Source organism: Ochotona curzoniae, unplaced genomic scaffold (genome assembly GCF_017591425.1).
Source record: "Ochotona curzoniae isolate NIBS_2020 unplaced genomic scaffold, NIBS_Ocur_1.0 scaffold_274, whole genome shotgun sequence".
Taxonomy (NCBI): Eukaryota; Metazoa; Chordata; class Mammalia; order Lagomorpha; family Ochotonidae; genus Ochotona; species Ochotona curzoniae.
The window spans coordinates 12,345,202-12,358,990 of NW_024467101.1; the positions used below are offsets into that span (position 1 = coordinate 12,345,202).

The following is a 13,789-nucleotide window of genomic DNA, read 5'->3' on the forward strand; positions in this document are numbered from 1 at the left end:
TTTGGGGACCCAGCATTCTAAAGTACAACTGGTAGTGTCTGGGGTCACCTGGGTCTGCTGTGTCATGTTAGGCAGGTGTCTTGCATGCCTCAGAGCTCCAGAGGTACAGTGAAAGGGTAAGGTCAAGTTCATTGAGGTAATGCATGCTGATTATGGTAAGCATTCAGACTCTATTCGTATAGCACGCATATATTGAGTGCTTCCTTGGAGCCGAGAGAATGCCTTGTGCTGTGGAACTCAGCAGGGAATGGAACAGCTCAGCACCCCTGCTTGGGGTTTTAGCCTTGAAAGATGGAGCCAACAGCTTCATGCTCAAAGTAGACATCACAGAGAAAAAAAACTGGAAAAGGAAGGACAAGTGTGCTGGCAGCGGGAAGGATCTCATTCTGGGGTAATATAAATTGGGGGTGAAGAGGGAGCATCAGTGGGAAGGGGCCATTTGAGCAAAGACCTTAGTGAGGTGAGGGGTTGTGCCGTGTAGACACCAGGGCAAGGGGAATTCACCATCCAGGTTTCTGCGCAGTGTTGGCATGGGTCGCTGGACTGATACTTGTAAAGAGCTTAGTAATTATTGCTTGCTTGTAGTTGGTTTTCCAGATGGAATTAGAAAGTGTTAGAATGCTAACTTGTAATAGTTAGCTCCCTGACTTTAACCCAGATTGGGTTGAATCGTGTGTCAGTGACTGAGATGACCCATGACCTGTTGTTACTCTTGAGGACAGAATCTAGGAACAGGAGGGCTTGAGAGACAGGAAAGGGTAAGCCCAACTGGTCTTAGAGCTTTTTTGCTAAAAAAAAAAAAAAAAGAAAAAAGTTATTTGAAAAGTGGAGGATGGAAAAGGAGAAAGAGCCAAAAAGATTCCTTCCATATACTGGTTTACTCCCTGCAAATACCCGCCATGGAGCTGGTCCAGACCAAATCCAGGAGCCCAGAAGTCCATCTTGGTCTCCTACGTGGAGAGTGGGGGCCCAAGGACTTGGGCCATCTTCTGCTGCCTTCTGGGGTACTTTAACAGGGAGCTGAAGCTGAGATAGAGCAATCCAAATTTGATCCAGTATTCTAACATAGGATGCCAGTGTCAGAAGGGGCAGGTTAGCCCGGTGTGCCCCAACAGTCTGTTCTAGAATGTCCTGCCAAGGCTGGTGAAAGCCTTTACATGTGGAGTCGCTGGTGTGCAATGCTGTGGACTGAGGTTTCTCTTTTTCTTTGGAAGGATGAGGAATGCATTCGCCCTGGTCATGCTACAGACTTGAGTTTCCTGGAGAAGTTGGAGGAGAAAGTGGGCAAGCACGCACACTTCCAAACGTATGTTCTTTATTGGATGAGCAGTTGCGTGTCGTGTGTCTGTTGTCTTGGGCGAGTGCCTAGGCTCCCCCGAGTACAGCTGCCGTTTTCATGGATTTCTCGTGTGACCCCCCCCCCCCAACTCACACACGTCCCCACCTTCGTCAGGAGAGATCCAACGCAGATGAGTCACACGTAGAGACGATTCTACAAGTTGCTTTATTCCGGACAATTGCTGTATTCTGGACATACATACCACGTATGTGAGATAGTCTCTCTCTCTTTTAAAAATGCAGTGATGTACGTAGACCTGAAATATATAACCCCATGGTTTTTTCATTTGTACCTGTATAACCACAGGTGCAGATGAAAGAGACACAGTACTGAGTACTCAAATCAACCGGAAACCAACTTAGAGACCAGGAGAGAAGAACTGAAGGGTGTATGTTCTGAAATCCCAAAGACCTCATCCCCGCTTGGCCATTTTCTAGATATGTGACTTGAACCAGCACCTTACTGCTGCATTTGTGTTGCCCTTCTACAAGACAGGGGTGATAATATAGCATCATAAATAGCATCATAAATAGCCTCACGCAATTTCTGGCTGTGGTAGAGACTCGACAGGTGAGAGTGGCTTTTTCGCAGACTTGTTATAGATTACCAAAAGGTTAAGTAAATGAAGTCGCATAAAAGCCAGGATGGAGGACAAAGCAGACATACACCGACAAAGGAACGCACAGGTCCTCGTTCAGCAGACTCACCTGTAACTGCGTCCATTGAGACACACGAGATGACCCCACTGCAGAGATTACAGAAGTTTGCCAAAGCAACTGGGGCAACTAGAGGTCAGGTTGTGAGCGGAGAGGGTTCAGGGTCAGAATGCTTAGGAGCCTCACAATGTTCTGTCTTTTCGTCTGGATGCAAGAACGCCATTGCCTCGTGCGCTTGAGAATACGTGTGCTGTCAGGATACACGTGAACACACTTTCAAAAGGTTCACGGGAAAATGGAACTTAGCAAAAAGGTTTTTTTTTTGGGGGGGGGGTGCAAATATAAATTGAAATCCATCATGGGCCTGGAGCACACAAGTTAGTTAACCTTCTGCTTGGGCCATCCCATTTTGAAGCACCTGGGTCCAAGTCCAGGCTCCGCTTCTGACTCCAGCTTCCTGCTAATGTGCACCCTGGGAGGCAGCAAGTGACGGCTCAAGGACCTAAGTAGTTGGGCTCCTGCCACCCACGTGAGAGACTGGAATTCAGCTCCTGGTTTCCAGCTTTGCCTGACCCAGTCCCAGCTATGGTGGGTGTCTGGGGAGTGAATTAGTAGGTGAAAGCTCTGTATGTATGTCTGTCTCTTTCAAATAAATTTTAAAAATTGAAGTTCATGCATAATTTTTTTTTTACTTATTTTTATTGGAAAGTCAGATTCACAGAGAGAAGGAGATACAGAGAGAAAGATCCCCCATCTGCTGATTCACTCCCCAAGTGGATGCAACAGCTGCAGCTGAGCCAATCCAAAGCCAGGAGCTAGGAGTTTCTTCTAGGTCTTCTATGTGTTACAGCATCCCAAAATGTTGGGCCGTCCTCTACTGCTTTCCCAGGTCACAAGCAGGGAGCTGGATGGGAAGTGAAACAGCTGGGACACAAACTGGCACCCAAATGGGATCCTGGTGCATGCAAGGTGAGGATTTAGCCACTAGGCTACCACGCAGGGCCCCATGCTTAGTTTTATAATGATATATTCTCCATGAAATTTCTGCTTACCAAGAGTCTTCCGAATGGTGCGTGCCATTTCAATTTCTTTGCACCAAAAAATATCCCACTTTTATTCCATTTGCTCTGAACTTTTTGAACCACTTTTGTATTCATGTATAAAGTTTTGTGACTAATCAGAGTCTGAATCAGGTTAGTTATTTTTATTTCATCTTTAATATGCATGCATTTCTGTGGCTCACTTAGGAATTTTTAATTCTCAGAAGAAGAAATCTTTTGCACCCATCTGTGTGTCTCTTGCAGCCGGAAGCTGGCCGGTCCCAAGGGCCGCAAGAGGATTGGTTGGATGGAGTTCCGGCTCCTGCACTACGCAGGGGAGGTCACGTACTGTACCAAGGGTGAGTGGCCGGGGCTGCAGCAGCTGCTCCGGAGAAGCAGCTCGTGGCCGTCCCAAAGGACCCCGACCGCACACTCACCTGTGCCGTTGGAAAAGACTTTCTCATTTCCTTGATAATTTTATATCCGAGCGGTTTCTGAAAGTTTCAGGGGAAGTGTGTACTATAAAAATAGGTATGTGTGGTTTTCAAAATAGCCCCCAAAACTGCATTTTCTGTGAACTCTGTTGAAGGCCCCTCTAGCCCCTTGTGGAGATGGACTTTGTGCACCATCCGTATCCACCTGCATTTCAGCCATCTGCCCAGCCCTTGCTGCAGTTACACTTACACATTTCAGCAGCCAGAATGGAAGCCCTGTTCCCAGTTCCCACCATTCCCCCTATCCTGCCTCCCTGAGCAACCACTATAGCCTCAGGCCACAAACTCACCTGCTTTCTATACCCGTGCTTCTTCCAGACACTGCCTTTGAAAAGATTGTTTTGTTATTTGAAAGGCAGATTTACAGAGAGAAGGAGTGACACAGAGAAAGATCTTTCATCTGCTGCTTAACTCACCAAATGACAAGGGTCAGAACTGAGCTAGTCGCAAGCCAGGAGCCAGGAGTTTCTTATGGATCTTCCACATAGATGCAGGGTCCCAAGGCTTTGGGCCATCCTCTACTGTTTTTCCAGGTTATAAGCAGGAAACTAGATGGGAAGTGGAGCTGCTGGGACATGAACTAATATCCATATAGGATGCCAGCACTTGCAGGCAGAGGATTAGCAAATTGAGCCATTGTACCACCACCCTCCCCACCCCCATCCTAAATTCTTTCATCTCTGTGATGTGGCCTGAATTAGTATCCTCCTTTCAATCCATGAGGAAAGTGAGCTCAGAGAAGTTGAATGACATATCTAAGGTCACACAGCCGGTAAGTGACAGAACTAGAGTTCAAATTTGGGCTCTCAACAATCTGAGCCAACACCTGCTGTCTCCCGTGGTACACATTAGCAGGGAGCAGGACGGGAGACCCACTCCTAAGGCACTTGGATATGGGCGTCTCAACTGATGATGTCAAACCACTTTACTCCCTCCACCCCTCCACCCTTCTACCACTCCACCCCTCTACCCTTCCAACCCCTCCACCATTATTTTTGGATGGTCCTCATTTGTATCTCACTGCTACTGGACTGTGACATGCGCACAAGTCTCGGCACGAAGGCTGTGATGGGTGTGCAGTGTCAGGGTTGCGTCTACCACGCGTCCTAAGCTCAGTTCCAAGGACCTACTTTCTCGGCTGTTGCCCATATGAGCCCGGGGCTGTCGGCGGGGACCTGGAGAGCCTCTTGGTTGTCCCACATGGCGAAAGTGCTACTGGCATCCAGTGTGAGCAGCCACCAGCAATGTGACCCAGCATCCTACCAGGCCATCACATGGCCCCAAGTAATCAGGGTGCCGAGGTTGGGAAGCTGGGTTCTAACCCTAAGAAATTACTTTTAGGGTTTCCCTCTGCCATCTGAATTATGATTTTTTAGAAGAAAAGCTAAAGATTTAAAGGCTTTTTTTTTTTCATGGTCACCACTGATTTTTTTTTTTTCATGATTTTTTAAATTGGATGTTTTACAGGATTCCTGGAAAAAAACAACGACCTCCTCTACAGACATCTGAAAGAAGTAAGTGGGTCTGTGATGGGCTCGGGGTGCCACCTGGGGACCTAGTTTGGGAACAGCTTTGGATTTGTTGTGTTTTCTCAGCTGTGCACTGTGGAGTTAGAACTCTGTCGTTAGTGTCATGGCCGGGCCACACATTCACGGACCTCTGTGTGAGCCCTTCGCTTGGCAACCAGGCTCAAGTGTGTGGGACCCCCGGGCGGGCAGCCCTGTGATTTCAGTGGTGGATAAGACCGGGTCCTAGTCCTTACGAGGCTCCCAGATGGAATGGAGGGCGGGGGGGGAGGGGACTGGTGCAGTGGGTAAAGCTGCCGCCTGCAGTTCAGCAACATTAAAGCACATTCACCTTGAGATGAATCTCCATAACTCTTCTTGCAAAAGTTAAATGCAACCCCCTTTAAAAAGAAGATTTATTTAAAAGGAAATTTTATAGAGGAGAGACAGAGAAAGATCTTCCATCTGCTGGTTCACTTCCCAAATGGCCACAATGGTGGGATCTGAATCAGTTCAAAGCCAGGAGTGAGCTTCTTCCGGGTCTCCCACACAGGTGCAGGGTCCCAAGGCTTTGGGCCATCCTCTGCTGCTTTCCCAGGCCACAGACAGGGAGCTGGAAAGGAAGTGGAGCAGCCAGGACATGAAGCAGTACCTACATGGGTGCTGATGTTTGAAGTTGGAGGGTTAGCCTGTTGAGCCATGGTGCCAGCCCCAGATTCGATCCCCTTTACCCAACAACTTGCCCTTCCCTCAGGCCTGGCCCCGGCCAGCACCGTCCTTCCGTCTGTGTCTGCAGTCCGCATACCACCGGCAGTCATCATTTCTTTTTGGCTCATTGGCACTTGGCAGAACATTGTCAAGGTTCCTCTGTGTTGGAGCTTGGATCAGAATTGACCTCTAAGACAGAATAAGGACTCACATTGCAACCCTGCAGGATAAGCCACTGCTTGTGATGCTGGCATCCCATATCGGAGCACTGGTTCGAGTCCCAGCTGCTCCTTTTCTCATCTAGCTCTCTGCTGATGCAGCAGGGATGGCCTATGTGCTTGGGTTCTGGCCACCCACATGGGAGACCCAGACGGAGCTCCAGGATCCTGGCTGCAGCCTGGCCCAGCCCTGACCACTGCAGCCATTGGTAGAAGTCCCCACAAAAGGAAGATCTCTCGCTTTCACTCTCCACACACCGTGCACATCTGCACCTTCCTCTTGTCACTTCATGTCAAAACTTTGCAAAGAGCCAGTTCACTCTGTAGTGGCTGAATTCAACTGGGGAAATGCTTGTTGAGTCTTAGCAGAAGAAAAATAGCCTTGGCAAGAAGAGAATGCAGTGGATACAGTAGGGTGAAGCTTTCCTTTTATAGTTTTTTTTTTTAAATATTCCTTTGAAAGGTTCACTCCCCACATGCCCGTAACAACTGGGGCTGGGCCAGGCTGAAGCTGGGAATTCAGTTCAGGTTTCCCCCATGGCTGGGGTGACAGCAACATGACTGTGTGAGCTGCTGCCTCCCAGGGTGCATGTTAGCAGGAAGCAGGAATCAGAAGTGGAGCCAGGACTCAAAACCAGCACTCCACTGATATGGGCATCCTAAGGGACCTGTTGATAGCAGCACCCAATATGCACCCCATTCTATGGCACCTGCGTCTTCCCCTCTGTCCCAGTTGAAGCATCTTCTGGCACCCATGACGCAGGTGGCTGTTGCCCAGTGCGTACTTCTGCAACCTGCCTGCAGGTGCTTTGGCTATTGCTGGCCCAAGGGGAAGAACACTCCTTTGTTTCCCTTGCAGGTGCTGTGCAGGTCTAAGAACAGCATCCTCAAGGAATGCTTCCTGGCGGCCGAGCTGGAGAATCGCCGGAGGCCACCCACGGTGAGTGGATGAGATGCCCAGGAAGGACCGGAAGTGGGATCAGAGAGTTCCCCGGCAGGGGTGTTGGCCACGAGCCCCCTGCACCTTGGATGCCACTCTCCTCCATTCCCAAGGCAACCCTCTCTACTGGGATCTACTAAGCATGTACTTATTGCAAGGTTCGCACCAGTTTATGAACGTGAAGGTGTTCCCTGATGCACCTGCTACAGGCCAGGCACTGTGCAGGGCTCAGGGGTTAGTCAGCCAAGCTCTTCTCCCTCCTCAGGCTGATGATCATGGGGTCAGGGGGAGGGCCTCGGAAGATGTCCTGAAAGAGGCCTGACTCGGGGCAGTGATGCTGAGTGGCAGCTTCAGCGATAATGCAGGTTCCGCCGAGCAATCCTCGCGGACATGCTGACATGTCCTGCATGAATGGCTTGTCCAACTTCCCCCCTTGATGCAAGGCTGCTTTTCTCTACTTCTTAGGCCAGGAGGCCAGGTGAGCAGGTGACCTGCCAAGTGAGCAGGGCCCTGTGCCCCAGCCATCTTCTCTGTATTGTCCCGGGGAGCTGCGGTGCCAACTCAGCTCCTGTTCTCTCTCTTTCTCTCTGGGCAGGTGGGGACGCAGTTTAAGAACAGCTTGAGCAGCCTCCTGGAAATTCTTATCTCAAAGGAGCCCTCATATATCCGCTGCATCAAGCCCAACGAGAGGAAAGAACCTAGTGAGTTACGACTCGTTCTGGGCACTGAGCTCGGAGAAAAAATGGCCAAGTGAGGCCAGCCAAGAGGGTGCGGGCGAAAAGGCTTGCTTCTGGTCCCATGCGTGGGAATGCGTTGCATTTTTTTTTAAAAGATATTTGAATGTTGCCTTTAAATCTATCTTATTTGAAAGGAGAGAGAGATTTCCCACTTGCTGATTCATTTCCCCAAATGCCTGCGACAGCTAGGCCTGAGTCAGGCCGAAGTCAGGGGCTGAGACCTCCATCCAGATGTCCCACATGGGTGGGCTGGAACCCAACTACTTGAGCCATCCCAGCTGTCTCCTGGGGTGTGCATTTAGCAGGAAGCTGGAATCGGATGCAGAGCAGAGGCTGAAATCCAAGCACCCAGGGTAGGGTGCTGGTAGAATCACAAATAGTTTAACCACTGTACCAAATGCCTGTCCCCTCCCCTCCCCTACGGTTTTCCATTGTCCATTGGAAATAGTAGAGAACAGGTGCATTGTGGAGTAGCAAGTTAAGCTACCACCTGCCGTGCTGGTATCCCACATCAGAACACCAGTTTGAGTCCCAGTTGCTCTGCTTCCAATCCAGCTCCCTTGGGAAAGCAGTAGAGGATGGCCCAGGCGCTTGCGTCCCTGATTTCTCTGTGGGAGAACCTGGGTGGGGTTCCAGACCCCAGGCACTGCAGCCTGAGGAGCAGCACAGCTCAGCTGGACAGGAGCAGGCGGTGGGAAGGAGCCATAATACTCCTTTCCAGCTGTTGAACTGCTTCCTAGGATGGTCCGTGATGTGGATGTTTGCTCAGCTGTTGCCATGGAGATGAATGACGTCATACACTCCAAGGCTTGTAGGAGCTGGGTAGGAATAGCAGATGCATAAAGCAGGTTGGGTGGAAGGCAATAGGGAGTGGAGGAGACTGCAACAAACTGGATAGCTGGTCTATATGGCAAGCCACCCGAGTCCCTTCCAGGCAGAAGCTACCATGTGAGACTCCAGGCCCAGGATAGCTGAATCTCACAGTGTTTTCTAAGGAAATTTTAAAAATCCATACTTTTTTTTAACCCCTATAAAATTCACTCTTTGGAAAAACACAAAGGGTTAAACGTTGGGTAGAGTGGTTAAGTCGCTGTTCGTAACGCCTACCTACCAGAGTGCCTGGTTCAAGTCTCAGTTACTCTGCTTCCCCTCTAGCCTCCTACCAAAGTGCATACCGGGAGGCAGCAGGTGGCAGCTCAAGGCCTTGGATCCCTTCCACTCATGTGGGAGACCCGGATGGAGCTCCAAGCTCCTGGCTATCAAAAGTTTTGGGGAGACAAACCAGGAGTTCTCTTTCTCTTTGCCTTACTTATTTTCTTTTTAAAAAAAGATGTACTTATTTTTATTGAAAAGGCAGATTAGATTTATAAAGAGCAGGAGAGACACAGATTTTCCATCTGCTGGTTCATTCCCCAAATGGCTGCAATGACTGGAGCTGAGCTGAGCTGAAGCCAGGAGCTTATTCCAGGTCCCCCTCATAGGTGCAGGGTCCCAAGACTTTGAGCCATCCTGCACTGCTTTCCCAGGCCACAAGCAGGGAGCTGGATGGGAAGTAAAGCAGCCAGGACATGAACTGGTGCCCATATGGGATGCTGGTGCCTGCAAGGTGAGGATTTAACCATTGAGCCATCACGCAGAGCCCTCGTTCTGCCTTGTACAAACAGAGTGAAGATAGATGACGTTGGCGAACACTGTTTTAGAAACAGAATTAGACTCTCGGCTTGCAGCGCATGGTCTGTCTTGGCTGAAATGGAGCCACTGGGGCGCTTCACTGTCATTCTCACCTCTGTTTCCCCGAAGGCAAGTTTGATGATCTTCTCATAAGACATCAGATCAAATACCTGGGCCTCATGGAGCACCTGCGGGTGAGGCGGGCCGGCTTCGCGTACCGTCGCAAGTACGAGCACTTCTTGCAAAGGTAAAGGTCTTTGTGCGTGTCTGAAGCCAACGAGCTCGAGCACCTGCCAGGGTCCTCGACCAAGTTTTGGGAATAACAGAATCTATAGGAAGCTTTGAGGCCGGCATTGTGGTTCGGCAGGTAAAGCCGCTGCCTGCAGTGCCGGCTTCCTGTGTCGGAATGTCATCCCAGCTGTGCCACTTCTGATCCAGTGCCCAACCAGCATGCCTGGGAAAGCCGCAGGAGACGGCTCAAGAACTTGAACCCCTGCCACCCACAGAGGAGACCTTGGGTGAGTTCCAGGATCCTGGATTTGGCCTGGCCTGACACTTCATCCAACCCTGGTTTTGCAGCCATGTGGGGAGTATACCAGTTAGTTGGAAAACCTGTTTATTTCTCTCCCTCTCTCTGTCACTCTGCCTTTCAAATAAATACACCTTTTGGTGTGGAATTTGTGTGTGTGTGTGTGTAGGAAATTTTGAAATCTATGCACAGAATTTTTCGTATTTTCCATGAACTTTTTGAACACCTCATGTGTGCATGTATTTTAAACATTTGTACACCAAAAATGATTTTTTTTAATTTGTGTATTGTTATTGGAAAGGCAGATCTTCAGGGAGGAGAGACAGAGAATTTTCATCTGCTGGTTCACTCCTCAAATGGTTGCAACTGCCAGAGCTGAGCCAATCCAAAGCCAGGGGCCAGGAGCTTCTTCTAGGTCTCTCATGTGGGTGCAGGGTCCCAAAGACTTGAACCATTCTCTTCTGCCTTCATTGGTCCATAAGAAGGAAACTGGAGGGCCTGGTGCGGTGGCTTAAAGACTAAAGTCCTTGTCTTGCATGTGTCAGGATCCCATATGGGTTATTTTTTAAAGGTTTATTTTATTTTTATTGGAAATGCAGATGTACAGAGAAGAGGAGAGGCAGAGAGGAAGATCCTCCGTCCGATTGTTCACTCCCCAAGTGGCTTCAACAGCTGGTGCTGTGCCAATCCAAAGCCAGGAGCCAGGAACTTCCTCCAGGTCTCCCATGCTGGTGCCAGGATCCAAGGCTTTGAGTCGTCCTCGACTGCTTTCCCAGGTCACAAGCAGAGAACTGGATGGGAGGTGGAACTGCCAGGACTAGAACCAGTGCCCATATGGGATCCCGGAGCATGCAAGACAAGAACGCTAATCACTAGGCCACCGTACGGCCACCGATTCAAATACTGGCAGCCCTGCTTCCCATCCAGCTCCCTGCTTGTGGCCTGGGAAAGCAGTTGAGGACGGCCCAAAGCCTTGGGACCCTGCACCCTCATGGGAGACCTGGAAGAGGCTCCTTGCTCCTGGCTTCGAATTAGCTCAGTTCTGGCCATTGCAGCCACTTGGAGAGTGAACCATCGGACGGAAGATCTTCCTCTCTGTCTCTCCTCTTCTCTGAATATGTGACTTTCAAATAAAATAAATCTTAAAAAAAAGAAGGGAATTGGAAGGTAAGTGAAGCAGCCTGAACATGAATCTACCTCCATATGGGATGCTGGCATTAGCAGACAGGATTAGCCTGTTGAGCTGCCATGCCAGCTCCACCAAAACTGATCTTGAAATTCTGTTATTCTGGGCACTTGTTGAAATATCTTCATGCCATATAAAAGTCTCTTGGATAGGCTAATAAATAAAATGGCATCCCTCAGGGAACTCAGTCTGTTCAGCACTATAGCTGTGATCAGTTCAAACAAAACAATCACATTGCATTGAAGGCCTAACTAACTCAGCCTTCAAGGAAGCACAAGGCCAAGTGCACAGAACTGCCACCAGGGGGCAGATGTGAGCAGGATCTGTCTTGGGTTTGACTTGACTGGGAAGATTTCACTAGTGACTGCAGCTGCCTGCTGGAGGGAATTGGCCTCACGGGATGGTGTTCACAGGGGGTGTAGGGCTGGAGGTCCAAATCCCGTCTTTCAGAGGCGTGCCCTGTTTCCTAGCCTGCACCGTGAGGGCTGTGTGGTCTGCTCCCAGGAAGTTATAGTGGCTTCGTGAGATACACCCACCCACGTTCCTCCGGTTGCTTACACACCAACACTTATCTGATGAACTGGTTATACCAAAATAGCCACGAGGGGGCAGCACTGTGACATGGCCACCACTTGGACGGCGGCTTTCCCAGCTGCAGGTGCAGGTGCCTGCCAAGGTGGCAGGGGATGGATGACCCGAGGGCTGGGAACCCTGCCACCCCTGTGGGAGACACGGATGGAAGCTCAGGCCCCGGGCTTCCGCCTGGCACAGTCCTAGCTGTTGCAATCATCTGAGGAGTGAATTGATGATAGAATCACTTTCTGTCTCTTTATACTCCCTCCCCTGCTCTGTCTCTCCCTCTCTCATACTCTGCCTTTCAAATATGCTCTTTTAAAGACTGATTTATTTTATTGGAAAGGCAGATTTACAGAGAGCGAGAGACAGAGAGAAAGATCTTCCATCCACTGGTTCACCAGCTCCCCACCCCACCCCCACAAATGGCTGCAATGGCCGAAGCTGAGCCAATCTGAAGCCAGGAGCTTCTTCCAGGTCTCCCATAGGGTACAGCATCCCAAAACTTTGGGCCGTCCTCTAGTGCTTTCCCAGGCCACAGCAGGGAGCTGGATAGGAAGTAAAACAGCCAGGACACAAACTGGCGTCCATACGAGATGTTGGCACTTGCAAGAAAAGGATCAGCCAGTTGAGCCATTGCACAGTCAGTCCCTCCTCCACATCTAACACAAGTTTTGTTTTTTATTTTTTATCAGCAATGCCTTCCCTAGAGGCATAATTAAAATGGTCATTTCTGCAGGTCTGAAAGATTGTGTCATCCCAGTTCTATCTGGTTTGGCTTCATATTGGGATTCCTTCACATGTCGCCATCCTGGCAATTGTTAAATGATTCTTTTCTTCTTTCTTCTTTCTGGACGCACGTCTTTATGGCCACTGCTTTTGTCATCAAGGATTTGTCATTCTTGTACCCTCATCCCCTCCAGTGTTCTGAGGGTAGCTGACATGTCAGCTGCAGCTAGGAGCCCCCCTGTCATACACACACACACACACACACACACTTGGTGTCACCATCCTCCTGTGTGTGTTTGAACTTGAGCCACGTCTGCTCAGTGTGGTTGCCAGTCAGTCCTAGTGAGCGCTTCCTCTGGGCCGGTGCTGGGGTGACAGCAGGGAGCAAGACAGAATCCCCACATGCAACCCCGTGGAGTTCACTTCCTCCTGGGAGAGGCCATTTGCTTTCCGAGGAGGGGAAGGACAGAAGGGGTGTCTTTGTTGGCTGAGGGGAGCGGGGAGGACCCCAGTTGGGAGACAGCCCTGAGCATTACGTGGCCAAGTGGCTGCTGTAAACTTAGTGGCTCACACACTGCAGAATGGGAAGTACAAAATCAAGGTGCGGGGGGGGGGGGGGGGCAGATGGGGTGGCTGGTGTGGGCTCCACCTTCCCTCCCGCCCCTCCCTGGCTTCCTACTCACAAAGGCTCCGCCCACTGACCTATCACCTCCTGCAAGCCCCACCTCCTAACACCACCACCTGCTGCCTTGTGGTGATCTTTGCAGTACAGGTACATTAGCAAGGACTGACATGCTGGAACCAAGTTCTTAAGTCTCTTCCCGAGCATGGGACATTAAGTTGCCTGTTCAGCTGGCTTTTGTGGCTATGATGAATGAGGCTTTTTTTTTTTTACCTCTTTCTCTGAATCCTCTCTCTAAATCTGCCTTTCAACTGGCATCCCACTTGGACACTGGTTCAAGTCCTGGCTGCTCCACTTTCCATCCAGCTCCCTGCTTGTGGCCTGAAAGGGCAGTGGAGGATGGCCGGAGTCCTTGGGACCCTGCACCCACATGTGAGACCAGAGGAAGCTCCTGGCTCCTGGCTTTGGATCGGCTCAGCGCCAGCCCTTGTGACCCTTTGGGGAGTGATCCAGTAGAGGGAAGATCTCGCTCTAAATCTGCCTTTTAAAGAAAACTAGATCTTTGAATGAGGCTGCTATGAACACTGTTTCCTTAACAACTACATTAGGCAGTTACATAGAGGGAGAGAGGGGAAGGGAGGAGGTGTGTCTTCCACCTACTGGTTCGTTCACCAAAAGGCCAGGCTGCAGCCAGGAGCTTCTTCCAGGTCTTCCACATGAGTGCAAACACTTGGACCATCTTCCATAGCTTTCCCAGGCACATTAGCAGGGAGCTGGATTGGAAGTGGAGCAGCTGGACCCTGAACTAGTGCTGATGCGGGATTCTGGTTTAACCTGCTGTG

The 13,789-nt window shown here is 50.1% G+C and overlaps 1 protein-coding gene across 1 annotated transcript in view; it reads left to right on the plus strand.

Moving 5' to 3' along the window:
- MYO1H (myosin IH) overlaps positions 1-13,789 on the plus strand; it is a 43,241-nt gene that overhangs the window by 19,432 nt on the left and 10,020 nt on the right. Inside the window, exons 13-18 of the mRNA XM_041003596.1 lie at positions 1,215-1,306; positions 3,300-3,394; positions 4,997-5,043; positions 6,820-6,900; positions 7,496-7,601; positions 9,438-9,555. Coding sequence (XP_040859530.1) covers positions 1,215-1,306; positions 3,300-3,394; positions 4,997-5,043; positions 6,820-6,900; positions 7,496-7,601; positions 9,438-9,555 — 539 coding nt within the window. The remainder of the gene's footprint in view (positions 1-1,214; positions 1,307-3,299; positions 3,395-4,996; positions 5,044-6,819; positions 6,901-7,495; positions 7,602-9,437; positions 9,556-13,789) is intronic.